Here is a 13349-nt window from a genome sequence, read left to right as displayed (position 1 = left end):
GTTCACATGATGATGCAAACACATTGCCCGGAACACACACTTGCTGCTAAGCAGCCCAGGGCTGCATGGAACCCGACCACCAACACCCTTCTCCAGGTCAGACAGCCAAGGGCTGCTCAGGACACAGCCAACCTTCAGGACCCTGCGGACTGAGGCCGTGTTGACTCCTGATGAAGACCACTTCCTGTCGGTCTCTCCCTCCTTCTCACAGTCTCTTCCTGTGTCACGTCCCATGTTGTGTTGTGCCTGTGCTTTCGGGTGCCATCCCTACTTCCTGTTCTGCACATCCTTCTGTGACCTCACATCCTGTCCTGCACACTGGTCCTGTTAGGCTTCACACAGAATCAGTCAGGGCCCACTTTACTTTTTAGCATATAGGTCACTCCCCATCACTCACGACACCTCCCTGCACAGAATCTTACAGAGCTACACACTCCCCTGGGAGAATCCCTTTTGGGGCTTCCACAGACTATTTTCTGTACTGTACGTTGCTCCCAGCTCTGTATCACAATCCCCCTCCCTCTTAGGAAACCTCTTCCTACAGGGCAGTGGGGAGCACAGTGTACCGGCCCACCTGTGTCCGGGGGAGGCGGTGGGGTCGGGCACAGCAGGTTGAACCCGTCGGGCAGCTGGACTGCGGCTAAGAAGCGGACGTGGCCCGTGTGCCCCTGGCCCAGGCCAGCAGGGCTTAGAGTTGCCCGTGGGCAGCTGACGGTGCCAGGTGAGGCAGGCATGGTGAGTACGACGCCAGCACTTGTGCCCACCCAGAGCAGCTCTTCGCACACCAGCAGCGCCGTGATCCGCAGGCATGCAGCCTTGTGTTGCCGGATGATGGCATCAGAGCCTGGGGGCGGGTGGGGGAATGGACCAGAGCTGAGAGGGAACCAAACCCTGGCCCGGGTCCCGGCCTCCTCAAGGAAGAGGCCCAAAAGGACCCAGGGGTCCCAGGGGTGGTGGTGGTGGTGGTTCTGAGGATACCTGCTAGCATCCTGTGCACAGGAGGGGTGACATCCACTTCCGCCAGCTGCTCAAAGGTATCCGCATGGTAGAGGCACACGTGGGCACTCCCTTTCAAGGTCACCCAGACCCCTAGGCTGGAGTCCACCATGCATGCCACGCTGCGGCTTGAATCCTGCCCTATGTGAAATGTGTGCTGTGGGGAGGGAGGGCAGGCGAGGAGAGAGCAGGTCGGCCACAGGCAGGCCTGCCCCCCTGCGTCCATACTTCCCAACTTTGACCTCACCAGGGCCTGTCCCCCACTCCTTATAGCCACGCCCCAGGTAACCCAAGCCAATCAACGACAAACTTGGCCTGAGACCTTGGTTTCCCCAGCATCTCCCATTTAATCCTTAGAAGGGAAAATGGATTTGAGGGACTGAAAGATGACAGAACTTCAGAGCCTGAAGACCAGTTGTTGGTCTCTCCCTGGCAGATGGGGCAGGGGAAGATGAAGCCAAGAAGGGGAAGCAAACCTGGCCAAGGGCACAGTGTCAGGCCTGAACCTCAGCCTCTGGCCCCCAGCCCCAGCAATGACAGAATACATGACAGGGACATCAAGGCACCCTGGCGGCCCCTGGACACTAGCCAGGCTGGCAACCTCCAATGCATTAGAACATTGAAGGCAGCACTAAGGCCACAGTTGAAAGCTAAGCGATACTGACATCAACACCCAAAGACCAGGTAGGGCAGAAAGTTGAGTGAGGCGCTGGAAGGGTGCCCCCCAGCCCTCTCACACCATACTCACCAACTAGGGCAGAAATGACAGTTAGAACACAGCATCACCCAGCCCCAGCCCCAGGGCTGTGTCTCCCTCTTACATAGGCCCAGGTCAGCAACTCCAAGCCCCCTATCCCAGGCTACCTCCATCTGCAGTGTGTCGGGGCTCAGGACAATGACTCGGTTCTGACAGCCACACCACAATCGCCCGCCCACGGCCACCATCTTGGTGATGGGGCTCCCCTGAGGGCCCAGGGTCACGGATTTGAAATTCTGGGAGTCCCAAAAGTGGCCTGCAACAGGATAAAAGCAACAAGAAATTTAGGGAAGGACTGACTCTAAGCCTCACTGTCCCATGAACAGAGGATGGGGCTGGCGCTGTGCCATGATGGGTTAAGCAGCTACCTGATCCCACAAGGGCACCAGTTTGAAACCTGACTGTTCCACTTTTGACTCAGCTCCCTACTAGTAAGACTGCCTAGGAAAGCAGCAGATGGCCCATGTGCTTGGACCCCTGCACCTACATGGGAGACCCAGATGAAGCTTCTGGCTCCTAGCTTCAGTCCTGGCTGGCCTAGCCCTGGCTGCTGCAGCCATGTGGGAAGTGAACAAATGAATCCCTCTTCCTCAGCATCTGACTTTCAAATAAATAAGTAAACCTTAGGGGAAAAGAAAGGAAGAAAGGAAGAATTAAAAAGAAAGAAAGAAGAAAGAATTAGAGAGGGAGAAAAATAAATAAAAAAGGGGTTAAGCTCCCTAACTGTAGTTGAAGACACTGAGCTCAAGGACAGGTAGAAAATCTCCCAAAACCTCTTCTGCAGTGGCAGCCCCCAGCCCCAGCCTGGCCCTGCAGAGAACTACAATGCCAGCAGAAGGCTGGCATTAGTATGGATAAGGGTGGGGTACAGCGGCACCCACCTGCTTCCCTTTGGTAGACCACGAGCTCCCCATTGGCTAGGGACACAAACACCTGGTTATCGAGATACCTGGGCAAGGACAAGAGGGAGGAGTCAGGGATGGATTTCCTGAGGCCACATGAGTCAGCTGGGGTCAGGGGGGACCATGATGAGGAGGGCTGTGGCTCCTCCTGACCCAACCCGTGCTCCAGCTGAGAGGAACCTGTGGTCTAGAGGGGGGAGCGACTCATGCAGGAGGTGAGAAGCACATGAGCAGGGAGGACCCTGCAGAGTGGAGAGCCCACGGGAACAGAACAGGCCTATGAGGGTCGCTGCCATGGAGGCTACGTGTCAGGGGCCGCACTAGGCTTACAGGATGCAGGTCACGGCAGCTGCATGCTGGAGCTTCAGGCTGTTCCTGCGGTCGCGGATGCTGTCAGAGGACTGGTACACGTGGACGCTGTGGGTCAGGGGTGCACACCTGGGCCAGGTGCTCAAGGCACACAACTCCCAGGAACCACCCCTCTGCTGCTCCTGCTTGAGGCACCAAGAGCCCACAGCCCCCCTGGGGGAACTCCCAGGCCTGCAGGCACCCCTCCCTGGCTGGCAGGACCCCAAACCCTCCCGTTCCGGGACACACCGCACTTTTCAGAGCAGGGAGCTCCAGGCTCTGTGCCCCTACCAGCCATCCTCAGTGCCCAGCCACACGGAGCTCTGGTAGGCCTCAGGGTCGACGGTCAGCAGGTCCTCCAGGCTGCCACGGGTGAAGGAGCCGCGGCTGGAGCGGCGGAGGGCTCTTCCGTCCATCGGGCTTGCCCCACAAGGACGGCCGGACCCGAAGGAGCCGGACAGTGGCAGGAAGCCAGGTTCTGGCTCCTCCTCGGAGCTGGTTGTCTCTGCCGTGGCCTCCTTGGAGCTGGGGGTCTCCTCATCTGCATGAGATGCAGGCAGCTGTCTCCATGGCCTGGGCCCACTGCATCCCTCCTGGCTGTGTTCACCTGGGGGCCTCATCCTTCCTTAGGAGCCTCTGTGGCAGCTCTGGTTTTGTAAACCTATCACAGACCCCGGGTCCCATCAGGGCCCTTCCCCAAATGCCCCGGGCACACCAGAATGCGAGGGCCTCCTGGATTCCATCTATGGGTCCACTGCCCTCCAGCCTTGGCTGTCCTGGCCCCTGCCCACTTCGCCAGCCCCACTCACTGCCAAAGCTGGAGGAGATGGTGGAACGGCTGGCCTGGCTCTGCAGAGTTCCCGAGGGACTGGGTGAGGACTCATCATCTGAGTCGCTGTCGAAGGGCACCAACTCTGGACGGGGATCTTCCTCTGCAGGGTCTGGCGCCATTTCCAGCCCAGAGCCCGTGATGGAAATGTGCAAGCAGGGCTGAGGCCCTGGCTCTGCCAGCGAAGTCACCACTTCTTCCTCGGCGGTCTCCACATCCAGGTCTGGCCCAGCAGGCTCTGGTGCTGGATCAGGGCCACCCCTCAGGGATGTGGGCAGTTCCCTATAAACCAAAGGCAAGAGACAAGGGCAGTTGGTGGGTGTCCCATGGCCAGGCCTGCCAATTCGGCCCACAGGCCTGCCCCACACACAGCTGCATCCTTGGCCCACCCACTGGCCAAGACTGCCTGGTCCTCACCCGTGGCTGCAGTGCTGTGGGCCAGGCACTGCCCCGATGCAGAGGATGCGGGCTGAGCAGACAGCGATGCAGGCCTCTACGTCTGGTTCAGCACGCAGGCTCAGCAAGCACACCTGGCCCACGTAACCATCACTGTTGCACACCCACACCTCAGGTGTGGGCTCCAGACAGCTGCTGAGGGTGGGAGCTGCACAAGAGAACTGTGGGAAAGACCAAGGCACGATAAAAAGTAACTGGAGGAGCAGCCATCAGTTCCTGAGCAATCCTACTGTGCAACCCCAGCAGATGGAGGGGAGTCAGGCCTATGCAGGAGTGCCCAGAAACTTATACTCCCGTTTCTACACACATGTACCTTATATAGCACAAGCATTTATGCCTACGTGATACAGGCATTCCCTACACCTGCATACATGCAGACACATATCCTGAGTACAACCCCAGGTATCCATATGTACACGAGTCACACAAACATTTCAATTAGCCATACCTACCCCCATTGTGTAGCCTTCCCTCCTATGCACAGATAGAGTGACAAGTAACACATCCCTTCACAGGTAACAGGCATGCCAGCGCCCCATGCATATCCAGAGTGAGCAGCAAGTTCAAAGTCAAGGTATGAATGCAACATGACACACAGAACAATTTACAAACATGTGCTGGCTTTGAACATGCCCAGCCAGGTGACCCACATATATACACACACGCACATGTGTACACACACACACCTGCATGCCACTGCGGGTTTTCATGATGGGGATGGCCTTCAGGAACTCAGGGTCTAGCCGGCTTTTACTGGATGCTGTCGTGCAGAGAGACACACAGACAGACCCTGCTTAGCCTGGACCCCACCCCAGCCCTGGCCTTTGCCCACTCTTCTCCCTCTCAAGGCCCACAGTATCTGTCTGGAGAGAGATCTGATCTCAGCCATGCTGGGGTGAGCTGGCTGTTGGTTATACCTCACTTGTGCCTGGCCTCAGTTCTCCCAGCCTCACCACGAGGGTGTTGGCTGCAGAGATCCTGATTGCTAGCTTGCCCCAACCCAGGTCTGCTCAGCACGGGGAGGTCTTGGCCACATTGACCCCTCAGCACAATGTCCCCCTGCAGAGGTTTCAGGCCACCTTCCCCACCAGCTGCCTGAGCATCGGCCTGTGCCATTCTGAAATTTCCTTTTCTGGCCACCTAAAGTCAAAGTCAGCTCCAGGGTGTGCCCCTATCCAGGGGGCCCTGGCTTACCCAGCTTCCTCTTGGCCTCGTCAAAGGCTTGCTCAAAGCCCAGGCGGGCATCGGGGTGGGGGAACTCAAAGATGAAGGAGTCAGTGCCCTCGGGCCGCGTGGCACACAGCTCCAGCTTGGTAGGTGGGAATGACAGCGTGTAGCATAGCGCCTGCTTCTCCGACAGGTCCCGGTGCATGGCCGCTGACAGATCACGCAGCGCATCATCCAGGCCCTGGCAGTGGGGTAGGGATAGGGTTCAGGTCTCAAGCCCAAGTGAATCTGAGTACCCTCACCTGCACTTGGGAATAAGGTGGAGACCCTCCCCTTATCACAAACAGAAAATGGATGCTACTCCCCTCTTGAGGACCAAGAGCTCGGACACCCGTACCCTGAGATGGGAGTGAAGCTGTGTCTCCACCCTCAGACCTGAACTCGGGGGGGGGGGGCGGTGAGGCTGTCATTTCCCTTTGCAGAGATGACTCCTCCCTCAGGGTCCAGGCCTGTTCCACTGTCCTGCTCTGGCCACAGGCAGAGGGACCGACCTGGTGGGGGAAGCCGAGGCTCTCAGATAGCTTGCTCATCTGGCCCAGGGTGTTGAGGTCCTCGTCCAGGCGGCTGATGGCTTTCTGGATGTTCTCCCGATTGGTGGCCTGGGAGGCCCCTGCAGGGCACAGAGGAATGGATGGCCATGCAGACAAGGTAAGGCTTGGATACACAGACATGGCTCACAGCCGTGGCCTGGCAAACCAAGGGTTTATAGATACCCAGCTGTCAGGCACAAGCCACCAAGCCTAAGAGAGCCACAAGACACAGGATGTCAGTCCTTGGGGCACTCCCCCAGAGAGCACAAGGACAGAGTGGCAGATGGCTCTGCAGACCCGGGCGCAGTTTTCCGGGGTGGGGGTGGGGGTGGCCAGGCAGGCAGAGCCTCAGGCAGTGAAATCTGCTGACCAAGGGACTCATTGTCCCACAAGGGCAGGGCCCATGAGCAGCTGCCCTAGATTCCTCTGGTCCTACCCTGGTGTGTGCCCACTGCCCAGTGGCCAGCCCCTGGGGGTGGCACATACAGGTCTGGAAATCAAGGGAAAGGAAGCGGCTCACTCTTGTATTTTTTTCCCCTTCAATGACGCCACTTGTTCTAACTTCCCTGTGATGGGTGTATGTAGCCATTGGGGCTGCAGGCTGTAGGATGGTGAGGAAGAAAACTCCGGATGAGGCCCTGACCGCACCAGAACGGCAAGCAGTGTCTGCACTAGCCCTGTGACCAGGGACCCTGCAGGGCCAAGGGGCACAAAGCTATGACCTTGACATGGAAGCAGGTTGGAACAAGAGGCTGACGTACTGCTTCCAGGGAAAGCGAGGGGTGGGCTGAGCGGACAGCACTGGAATGTTCCAGACCAGCCAAGCTGGAAAACTCTTCTGCTGTGACCTGAAGGTCTGTGTCCCCCGCTATCTGATGAAGACGGTGAGAGTGGAGCCCTCATGGATGGAATTAGTGCCCTTAAAAAGAGGCTTAATGGGACAGAGCGGAGATCCTGTATAAGCTCTGATTCGAGTTCCGACTGTTCCACTTCCGATCCAGCCTCCTGCTAGTGCTGCTAGAAAAGCACAGAAGACGGTAGTGATGTCCAGGACCCTGCACCCATGTGGGAGCACCTGATGGAGCTCCAGGCTCCTGGCTTCAGCTTGACCTGGTCCAGGCTTCTTGTAGCCATTTGGGGAAGTGAATCAATAGATGTAAAATCTCTTTCTCTCTCAGTAACTGCCTTTCAAGTACTAAATCTTTTTTTTTTTAAGATTTATTTATTTTTACTCAAAAGGCGGATATACAGAGAGAAGGGGAGAAAGAGAGGAAGATCTTCCATCCGATGGTTCACTCCCCAAGTGGCCCCAGTGGCTGGAGCTGAGCCAATCCGAACCCAGGAGCCAGTAGCTCTTCTGGGTTTCCCACATGGGTGCAGGGTCCCAAGGCCTTGGGCCATCCTCGACTGCTTTCCAAGGCCACAAGCAAGGAGCTGGATGGGAAGTGGGGCTGCCGGGATTAGAACCAGCACCCATATGGGATCCTGGCGTGTGCAGGGTGAGGACTTTAACCACTAGGCTATTGCACTGGGCCCCAAGTAATAAATCTTTTACAAATGCATAATAAAGAAAGAGGCCTGGGCCCTGCATGGTAGCCTAGTAGCTAAAGCCCTCATGTTGCACACTCTAGGATCCCATACGGATCCCACAGTTCATATCCTGGCAGCCCCACTTCGCATCCAGCTCCCTGCTTATAGCCTGGGAAAGCAGCTGAGGACAGCCCAAAGCCTTGCTACCCTGAATCCATGTGGGAGACTCAGAAGAAGCTCAGAAGAAGTTACTGAAGAAGCTTTGGGTCAGTTCAACTACGGCTGTTGTGGCCACTGGGGTAGTGAATCAATGACAGAAAATCTTCCTCTGTCTCTCTTCCTCTCTGTATATCTGACTTTCCAATACAAATAAAATCTTTAAAAAAGAAAAAAAGAGGCCTCAGAGAGAGAGAACTGGTGCCTTTGGGCAACGCGAGCACGCAGCCAGGGAGGCTGCTCAGCAGGCACCAGAGCTGCCAACTCTGGAAGTGTGAGCAACATGTTTCTGCTAAGACATGACTCAATGTGCAGCGTTTGCTACAGCAGCCCAGACAGTTCCAGACTCCTGGTGGGACAGACTGCGCAGGCAGCTGTGCTCTCTTCCATGCAATCCTGCCCTGTTCAGGTCTGAGCAGCTGACAGGCCACAGCAGGGCACCTGACCTGAAGGCAGTCACTAAGCTGGCCTCTCCTCCCATGAGAAGGACTAGGATGGGCATACACAGTGACCACCAGTTCAGCCCTTCCTGGGGACCGAGTGTGGTCCCACTCCTGGAGTTCCAAGGAGGCAGGACAAGGGGGCACTCAGGGTGGGAAGAGGAGAAATAGTGGGGACGGGAGCTTCCAGCGGGCTCACCATCTCTGCATGTATCCCTTGTCGGACCTCATTCAAATGGGTGGTGTTCCCTATGCACACACCTGAGGTGGGGCAGCGCATCAGCAGCTGGCTGGACAAGTGGGTCACTGGCTATTTAACAGCCACTCTCTGTGCCCTGCACCCCTACCCCTCCAGCCCAGTCAGAAGTGGGTCAGCACAGATACTCCTTGGGTGCCATCTGGGACCTCTATGCCAGCCCCCTTGGGCTGCCTGGCAAAGTGGGACATAAAGCAACAGAGTAAGGAGACAGGCAAGCAGTCTACAACACAAACGCTCATGGCAGGGTTCCTCAGAAAGACCGCAACACCCCACGCAGGCCCACCCACCCACCCACCTTTGATGATGTCTGTATCTTCCAGCGGCAGCTTCCAAAGCATCTTATACTTGCTGGCCGTGTCGATGACGCTGGCTGCTGTGTACCTGAGGGGAGCCGACGAGGGAGCACTCTAGCTAGGGAGCTGGGGAGAGGGACCCAGGGCCGCCCATGCCAGCCTAGCCCTGCTCAGCCACTCACAGGCTCATGGAGCTGCGCCGCAGAGAGCCCGACTTGCGCTTCAGCGTGGTGCAGACAATGAGGTCGGTGAACAGGAAGAGGGACCGGTCCTTCTTGCCACCGATTGCCTTCTGTGGGGGCCAAGGTGGGACTCAGGCTGGGGTGCACACGGTTCACCAAGTTCCCAGAGGGGCTCCAGGAGGGGTGGGGGTCTTTCCCAACTGGGATGGAAAAGCCGGCCGACCCAGGCAGCAGGTGTGAGTAGGGAGGTGGGCACAGGTGCACTGATGGCGGGGCACTGCTTACCACTTCGATGACCATCTCCTGCCTCAGGAACCGCCGCAGAGGGGCCTGGAGCTGTGGGGCAGGAGAGCCGGGGTATCCTGAAGGCTACATATTACTCCCTCCGCCTTCAAACCCCAGGGTCTACACACACACACACACCACCCTCCACCCCGGCCAGCGTGTGTGTCACAGACAGGTTGGGGAAAAGGATGCGGCTGGGACAGGCCAGGAGACATGGAGGCAGGCACACCACAGACCCCAGCGCAGGCACGGACACGGACACGACTCCAGGTGACCACAGATGCAGACAGAGGGTCTGAGCAGACACAGAGGCGGGGTGGGGCTGTCCAGCACGCACATCCTCCATGCCCTCGATGTGCGCCTCGATCTCCTGTAGCACACGGGCATGCCGCTCTGCCTCCTCAGCGCTCCGCACGCCTTTGTTGATGCGCTCAGCCACCTGCTTGATGTTCCGCTGAGCATCCAGCAGGAGCGGGTGGTCTGGGTGGTCTTCGGGTGTGTGCTTCAGGAGGTCCTGGGATGGGAATGGGGCCAGACACACTAGTTGAGATGCCATGGGCCAGCTGCTGGAGCAAGGACTTGCCCTCTCACCTGCAGATCCTCACACTAGGTTCAGCCAGATGGAGGGCTTGAGGCACCCTACAGCCCACCCCGTGGCTCTGGGCCCAGCTCACCCTTCCCCCAACTCCTCAGCTCCACGCCCACCTTCACCAGAAGCTCATAGCGTGGAATTCGCTGCACTGGCTTGATCATGAGGTCAGACAGAGCCTGCTTTTCCTTGTTTTCGCGCATGCTTTGCTGAAACCAGAAGCAGGCGGATGGGCATCTGAGCAAGGTAGGAAGGCCAGGAAAGGCATGTCTGGGCACAGGCCCCCAGCAAGCCCCTCTAGCTCAGCCAGAAAGAACAGGCTGAGCCCTTTCAGGCCAGGGTCATGTTACCTGGGCTGGGCTCTCTGTGATGGCCAAGGGGCAGCCACCACCACCCAGGCCCTAGGCCATGTACCTCTAGGAACTTGAGAAAGGCAGGTCTGGCCTCCTTGGCCACTCGCACGGCATCCTTGGCATTGAGGAAGTTGTCGATGTAGGCAGAATAGATGTTGACCAGGACATCCTTGGAGAACTGTAGGTGAAAAGGCAGATTGGGGATCCCATGGAGTCCCTCACCCACTAGCTTATTCTGTTTCTCTCTGTTGATTCCCAGTGTACATTTGTCACCTCCAACCAGAAATGATGCAGTCTGCGTGAGGTCAGGTATGTATGACCAAGTCCAGGGTCACGACTGAGGCAGCTGTTTAGGCCTGGGCACGATAGGGGCTGAGCTCAGTTCAAATGCCCAGCTGGGCACTGGAACCACCTCAGACTCAGGACTAGGGCCAAGTCAGTACCAGGGTCTGGCCCAAAGTCCAGCCCAGCTCTGGAGTTAAGCAGAGGCCATGTTCAAGTCCACCCAGGGACTGGAGTCAACTTCCAGGTCTTGTCAAGTTTTGGGGTTGAGTTTGGGCTCAGAGTCAATCCAGGTGAGGTAGTTCTTAGTAGCATGGAGCCTCTTCCAGGAGGGCCCAGGGAAGCAAGGGGCAAAGGGCCACTCACCGACTGGACAAGCAGGGCTCCCACCGTCTGCTGGGCATGCCAGGTCTGCACACAGTGTCGCACCTGCTCCAGGAATTGCTCGTGGTGCTCCAGCAGCTCGGGGATCTGGTCAAAGATCTCATCCACCAGCGATGGGTCACACAGCAAGGAGTTCTCGGGCTGCTTCAGTGGCTGCATGTAGCCCTGGGGGACCCACAGGGTCAGCACATACTCCCCAGAGAAGGGTACCCAGCCCAACCCACTTAAGTCTCTGTGTGAAAGCACATGGGAGTCGCCCAGGCCTATAGAGCAGTGTCCTGTTTCCTACTCCTGCCTCACTCGACTTTGAGTTCCGGGAGCAGGGGGAAGATCTATTCCCACACCCTTGGTGCCCGGCCTGAAGCCTGGAACAAGACATGGTGGTGGGGCTCAGAGAAAGGCCTACAGGATGCACTGACAAAGCTTACATTAAGCATAGAGGATGACAGGGCTCCTGGGGAGGACCTCCTCCCCAGTAACTCACCAAGTATGTGCCAAGAACCAAGACCCTGACACAGCTGACAATCTAGTTGAATGAAACATGCAAAGAAAAGGAATACGGGGGATAAAATCACCTTTCAGCAATTTTAAGGGGAAAATAAAAGCCTTGCTGCCAATTAGATGATACACCCCAATATTACAGGATGGACCCTGATTTCAGAGATGCTCAAATGTTAGGACTATGGGTGGGTCTCAGACTGGTTCCCTTGTGGTAATTGATAGGTATAGGAGAGAGGGAAGGGGCACAGGAGGTTTCTAGCGACACTACCTGAATGCTATTGGATCTAATGGCTTCATATCTACATCCAGAGACTGCAAACAGCCGAGCTCAAAACAGGGAGTGTTCTCAGAGTAGTCTCCCTCTACTGGTCATCACTGAAACTACATGCCAAAGAAATGGTGTTGCTTGGAAAAGCATACCCGAGGCTGCAGTAACATTTACATTAAACATTTGAGAAAATGTGGCTTGTTTTGTAAAATAAGTTGGAGAAAGTCAGGCTCAACAGAATCCTCTCGCCTGCCCGGGAATCCTGAAAAGGCCAGGATGACAGAGCAGGCAGCGGCAGCGAGCGACAGAGCCTGGTCTAGGCCAGCTCAGGTGCAACTCCGTTCCAGCTTCCAATGGGCACACAGAGGTAGGGAAGTGTCAACAGCCACCCCACACCACACTCACTCAACCAAGGCTCACTGAGCAACTGCTGTGTGCCAGCCTGTCAGGCTCTGGGCTACCTCAGCAAACAGATGAAACCCTTGCACCCAAGAAGTAGACATTTGAGCAGGGGGTAAGTAAGAGGAGGCAGCAAAAAGTCATAACAAGTAATGGAATGGTTCTGCAGTGTGCTAGGAGGCACCTGGTGGGGGCAGGGACAGGAAGGGGAGTGTCACCTGGCCCAGGGGATGAAGGTGACACGAAAGAAGTGGAGTAGCCTTTGGAGTTGGGTTCAAATCCCACCTCCTGCAGCCAGCACCCTTGATGTTTAACTTCTCTGCATTTGAAACTGCTGACCCACAGAATGGGCTCATTGGTGTGTGACAGTGACCATGGAGGGGAGAGAGCTGGGATAGGGCCTGGGAATCCCACCTCAACTTGCACATGGTTGTGGTTCAGGCAGTGCAAGCCACTGAGCAAGAGAGAGGACCCAGGGTCTTACTGACAAGCTCTGCCCCCAGGTTCTGGCTTCATTAGCTTCGTCCTCTGGGAGACAGGACTCTGGGTATTGTGGGTATAAATCAGCCATGGTGAACACTTGGAGCTGTGCCCGCCCAGCTCAGCCACCACTGGAAACACTGTGACGGCCCCTCATTGCATGGATGACCCTGGGCAAGGCTCCTAACCTCTCTGAGCCTTTAGTTCCTTGTGGGAAGAAGGGGATCATGGCAGCTACCTCACAAGGTTAGGACAGGGATTCAACACAGCTCTCTACAAGCACACAGAATCACAAACAGAATGCTTGGTTACAGACACATCTCTCGTAACCCGCACTGGAGGCAGGCACTGCAAGAACTGCATGTGACAGCTGAGGAGTCGGGGACAGATGCAGGGATGGTCCAGGTCACCCCTCTGATCCAGAGCAGAAGCCACCTTTGAAGCTGGGCTCCTGCCCCCACTCCAGACAGGCCCCTGGGCCGGACCTCAGGCCTCTGTTGCTCACTCTGGGGTGACGTGGAGCAGCACTCCTTGGCTCCAGCGGCCATCTCCTGCCTGGCTTGACCCATCCCCACCCAATACTCTCCACTGGATTCCTTCCATCTCCAACTCCTGTACATCTTCCCCCTGTGCAGACTCGGGCAGGGCCTGGGAGATTCCAAGGCAGAGGAACCCCCACAGATTCGTTCGGCCCCAGTCCCATGCCCGTCCTGTCTGTGTGAGCAGGCCTGGGTGGCGGTGGCTGCACTGCCTTTGTCCTAGCACTGGGAAATAAAGGTGACTATTTACATGTAGCAGGTGGCGACGAAGGCTCAGAGCAGTGAGGTGACTGGGTTCCTACTG

General features: G+C 56.9%; 1 protein-coding gene across 1 annotated transcript in view; it reads right to left on the bottom strand.

Moving 5' to 3' along the window:
- Window positions 1–13349, bottom strand: part of ARHGEF17 (Rho guanine nucleotide exchange factor 17) — a 53297-nt gene that overhangs the window by 1067 nt on the left and 38881 nt on the right. The window contains exons 3-20 of the mRNA XM_040964105.1: window positions 10841–11023; window positions 10254–10370; window positions 9956–10048; window positions 9588–9764; window positions 9251–9301; window positions 8966–9075; window positions 8786–8871; window positions 6007–6125; window positions 5483–5696; window positions 4975–5048; window positions 4250–4449; window positions 3813–4114; window positions 3295–3544; window positions 2986–3072; window positions 2635–2702; window positions 1861–2009; window positions 979–1153; window positions 575–844 (exon numbers count right to left, since the gene is read on the bottom strand). Coding sequence (XP_040820039.1) covers window positions 575–844; window positions 979–1153; window positions 1861–2009; window positions 2635–2702; window positions 2986–3072; window positions 3295–3544; window positions 3813–4114; window positions 4250–4449; window positions 4975–5048; window positions 5483–5696; window positions 6007–6125; window positions 8786–8871; window positions 8966–9075; window positions 9251–9301; window positions 9588–9764; window positions 9956–10048; window positions 10254–10370; window positions 10841–11023 — 2725 coding nt within the window. The remainder of the gene's footprint in view (window positions 1–574; window positions 845–978; window positions 1154–1860; window positions 2010–2634; window positions 2703–2985; window positions 3073–3294; window positions 3545–3812; window positions 4115–4249; window positions 4450–4974; window positions 5049–5482; window positions 5697–6006; window positions 6126–8785; window positions 8872–8965; window positions 9076–9250; window positions 9302–9587; window positions 9765–9955; window positions 10049–10253; window positions 10371–10840; window positions 11024–13349) is intronic.

Source organism: Ochotona curzoniae, unplaced genomic scaffold, assembly GCF_017591425.1.
Source record: "Ochotona curzoniae isolate NIBS_2020 unplaced genomic scaffold, NIBS_Ocur_1.0 scaffold_3223, whole genome shotgun sequence".
NCBI classification, from domain to species: domain Eukaryota; kingdom Metazoa; phylum Chordata; class Mammalia; order Lagomorpha; family Ochotonidae; genus Ochotona; species Ochotona curzoniae.
This window is presented reverse-complemented; position numbering and strand designations above follow the sequence as displayed.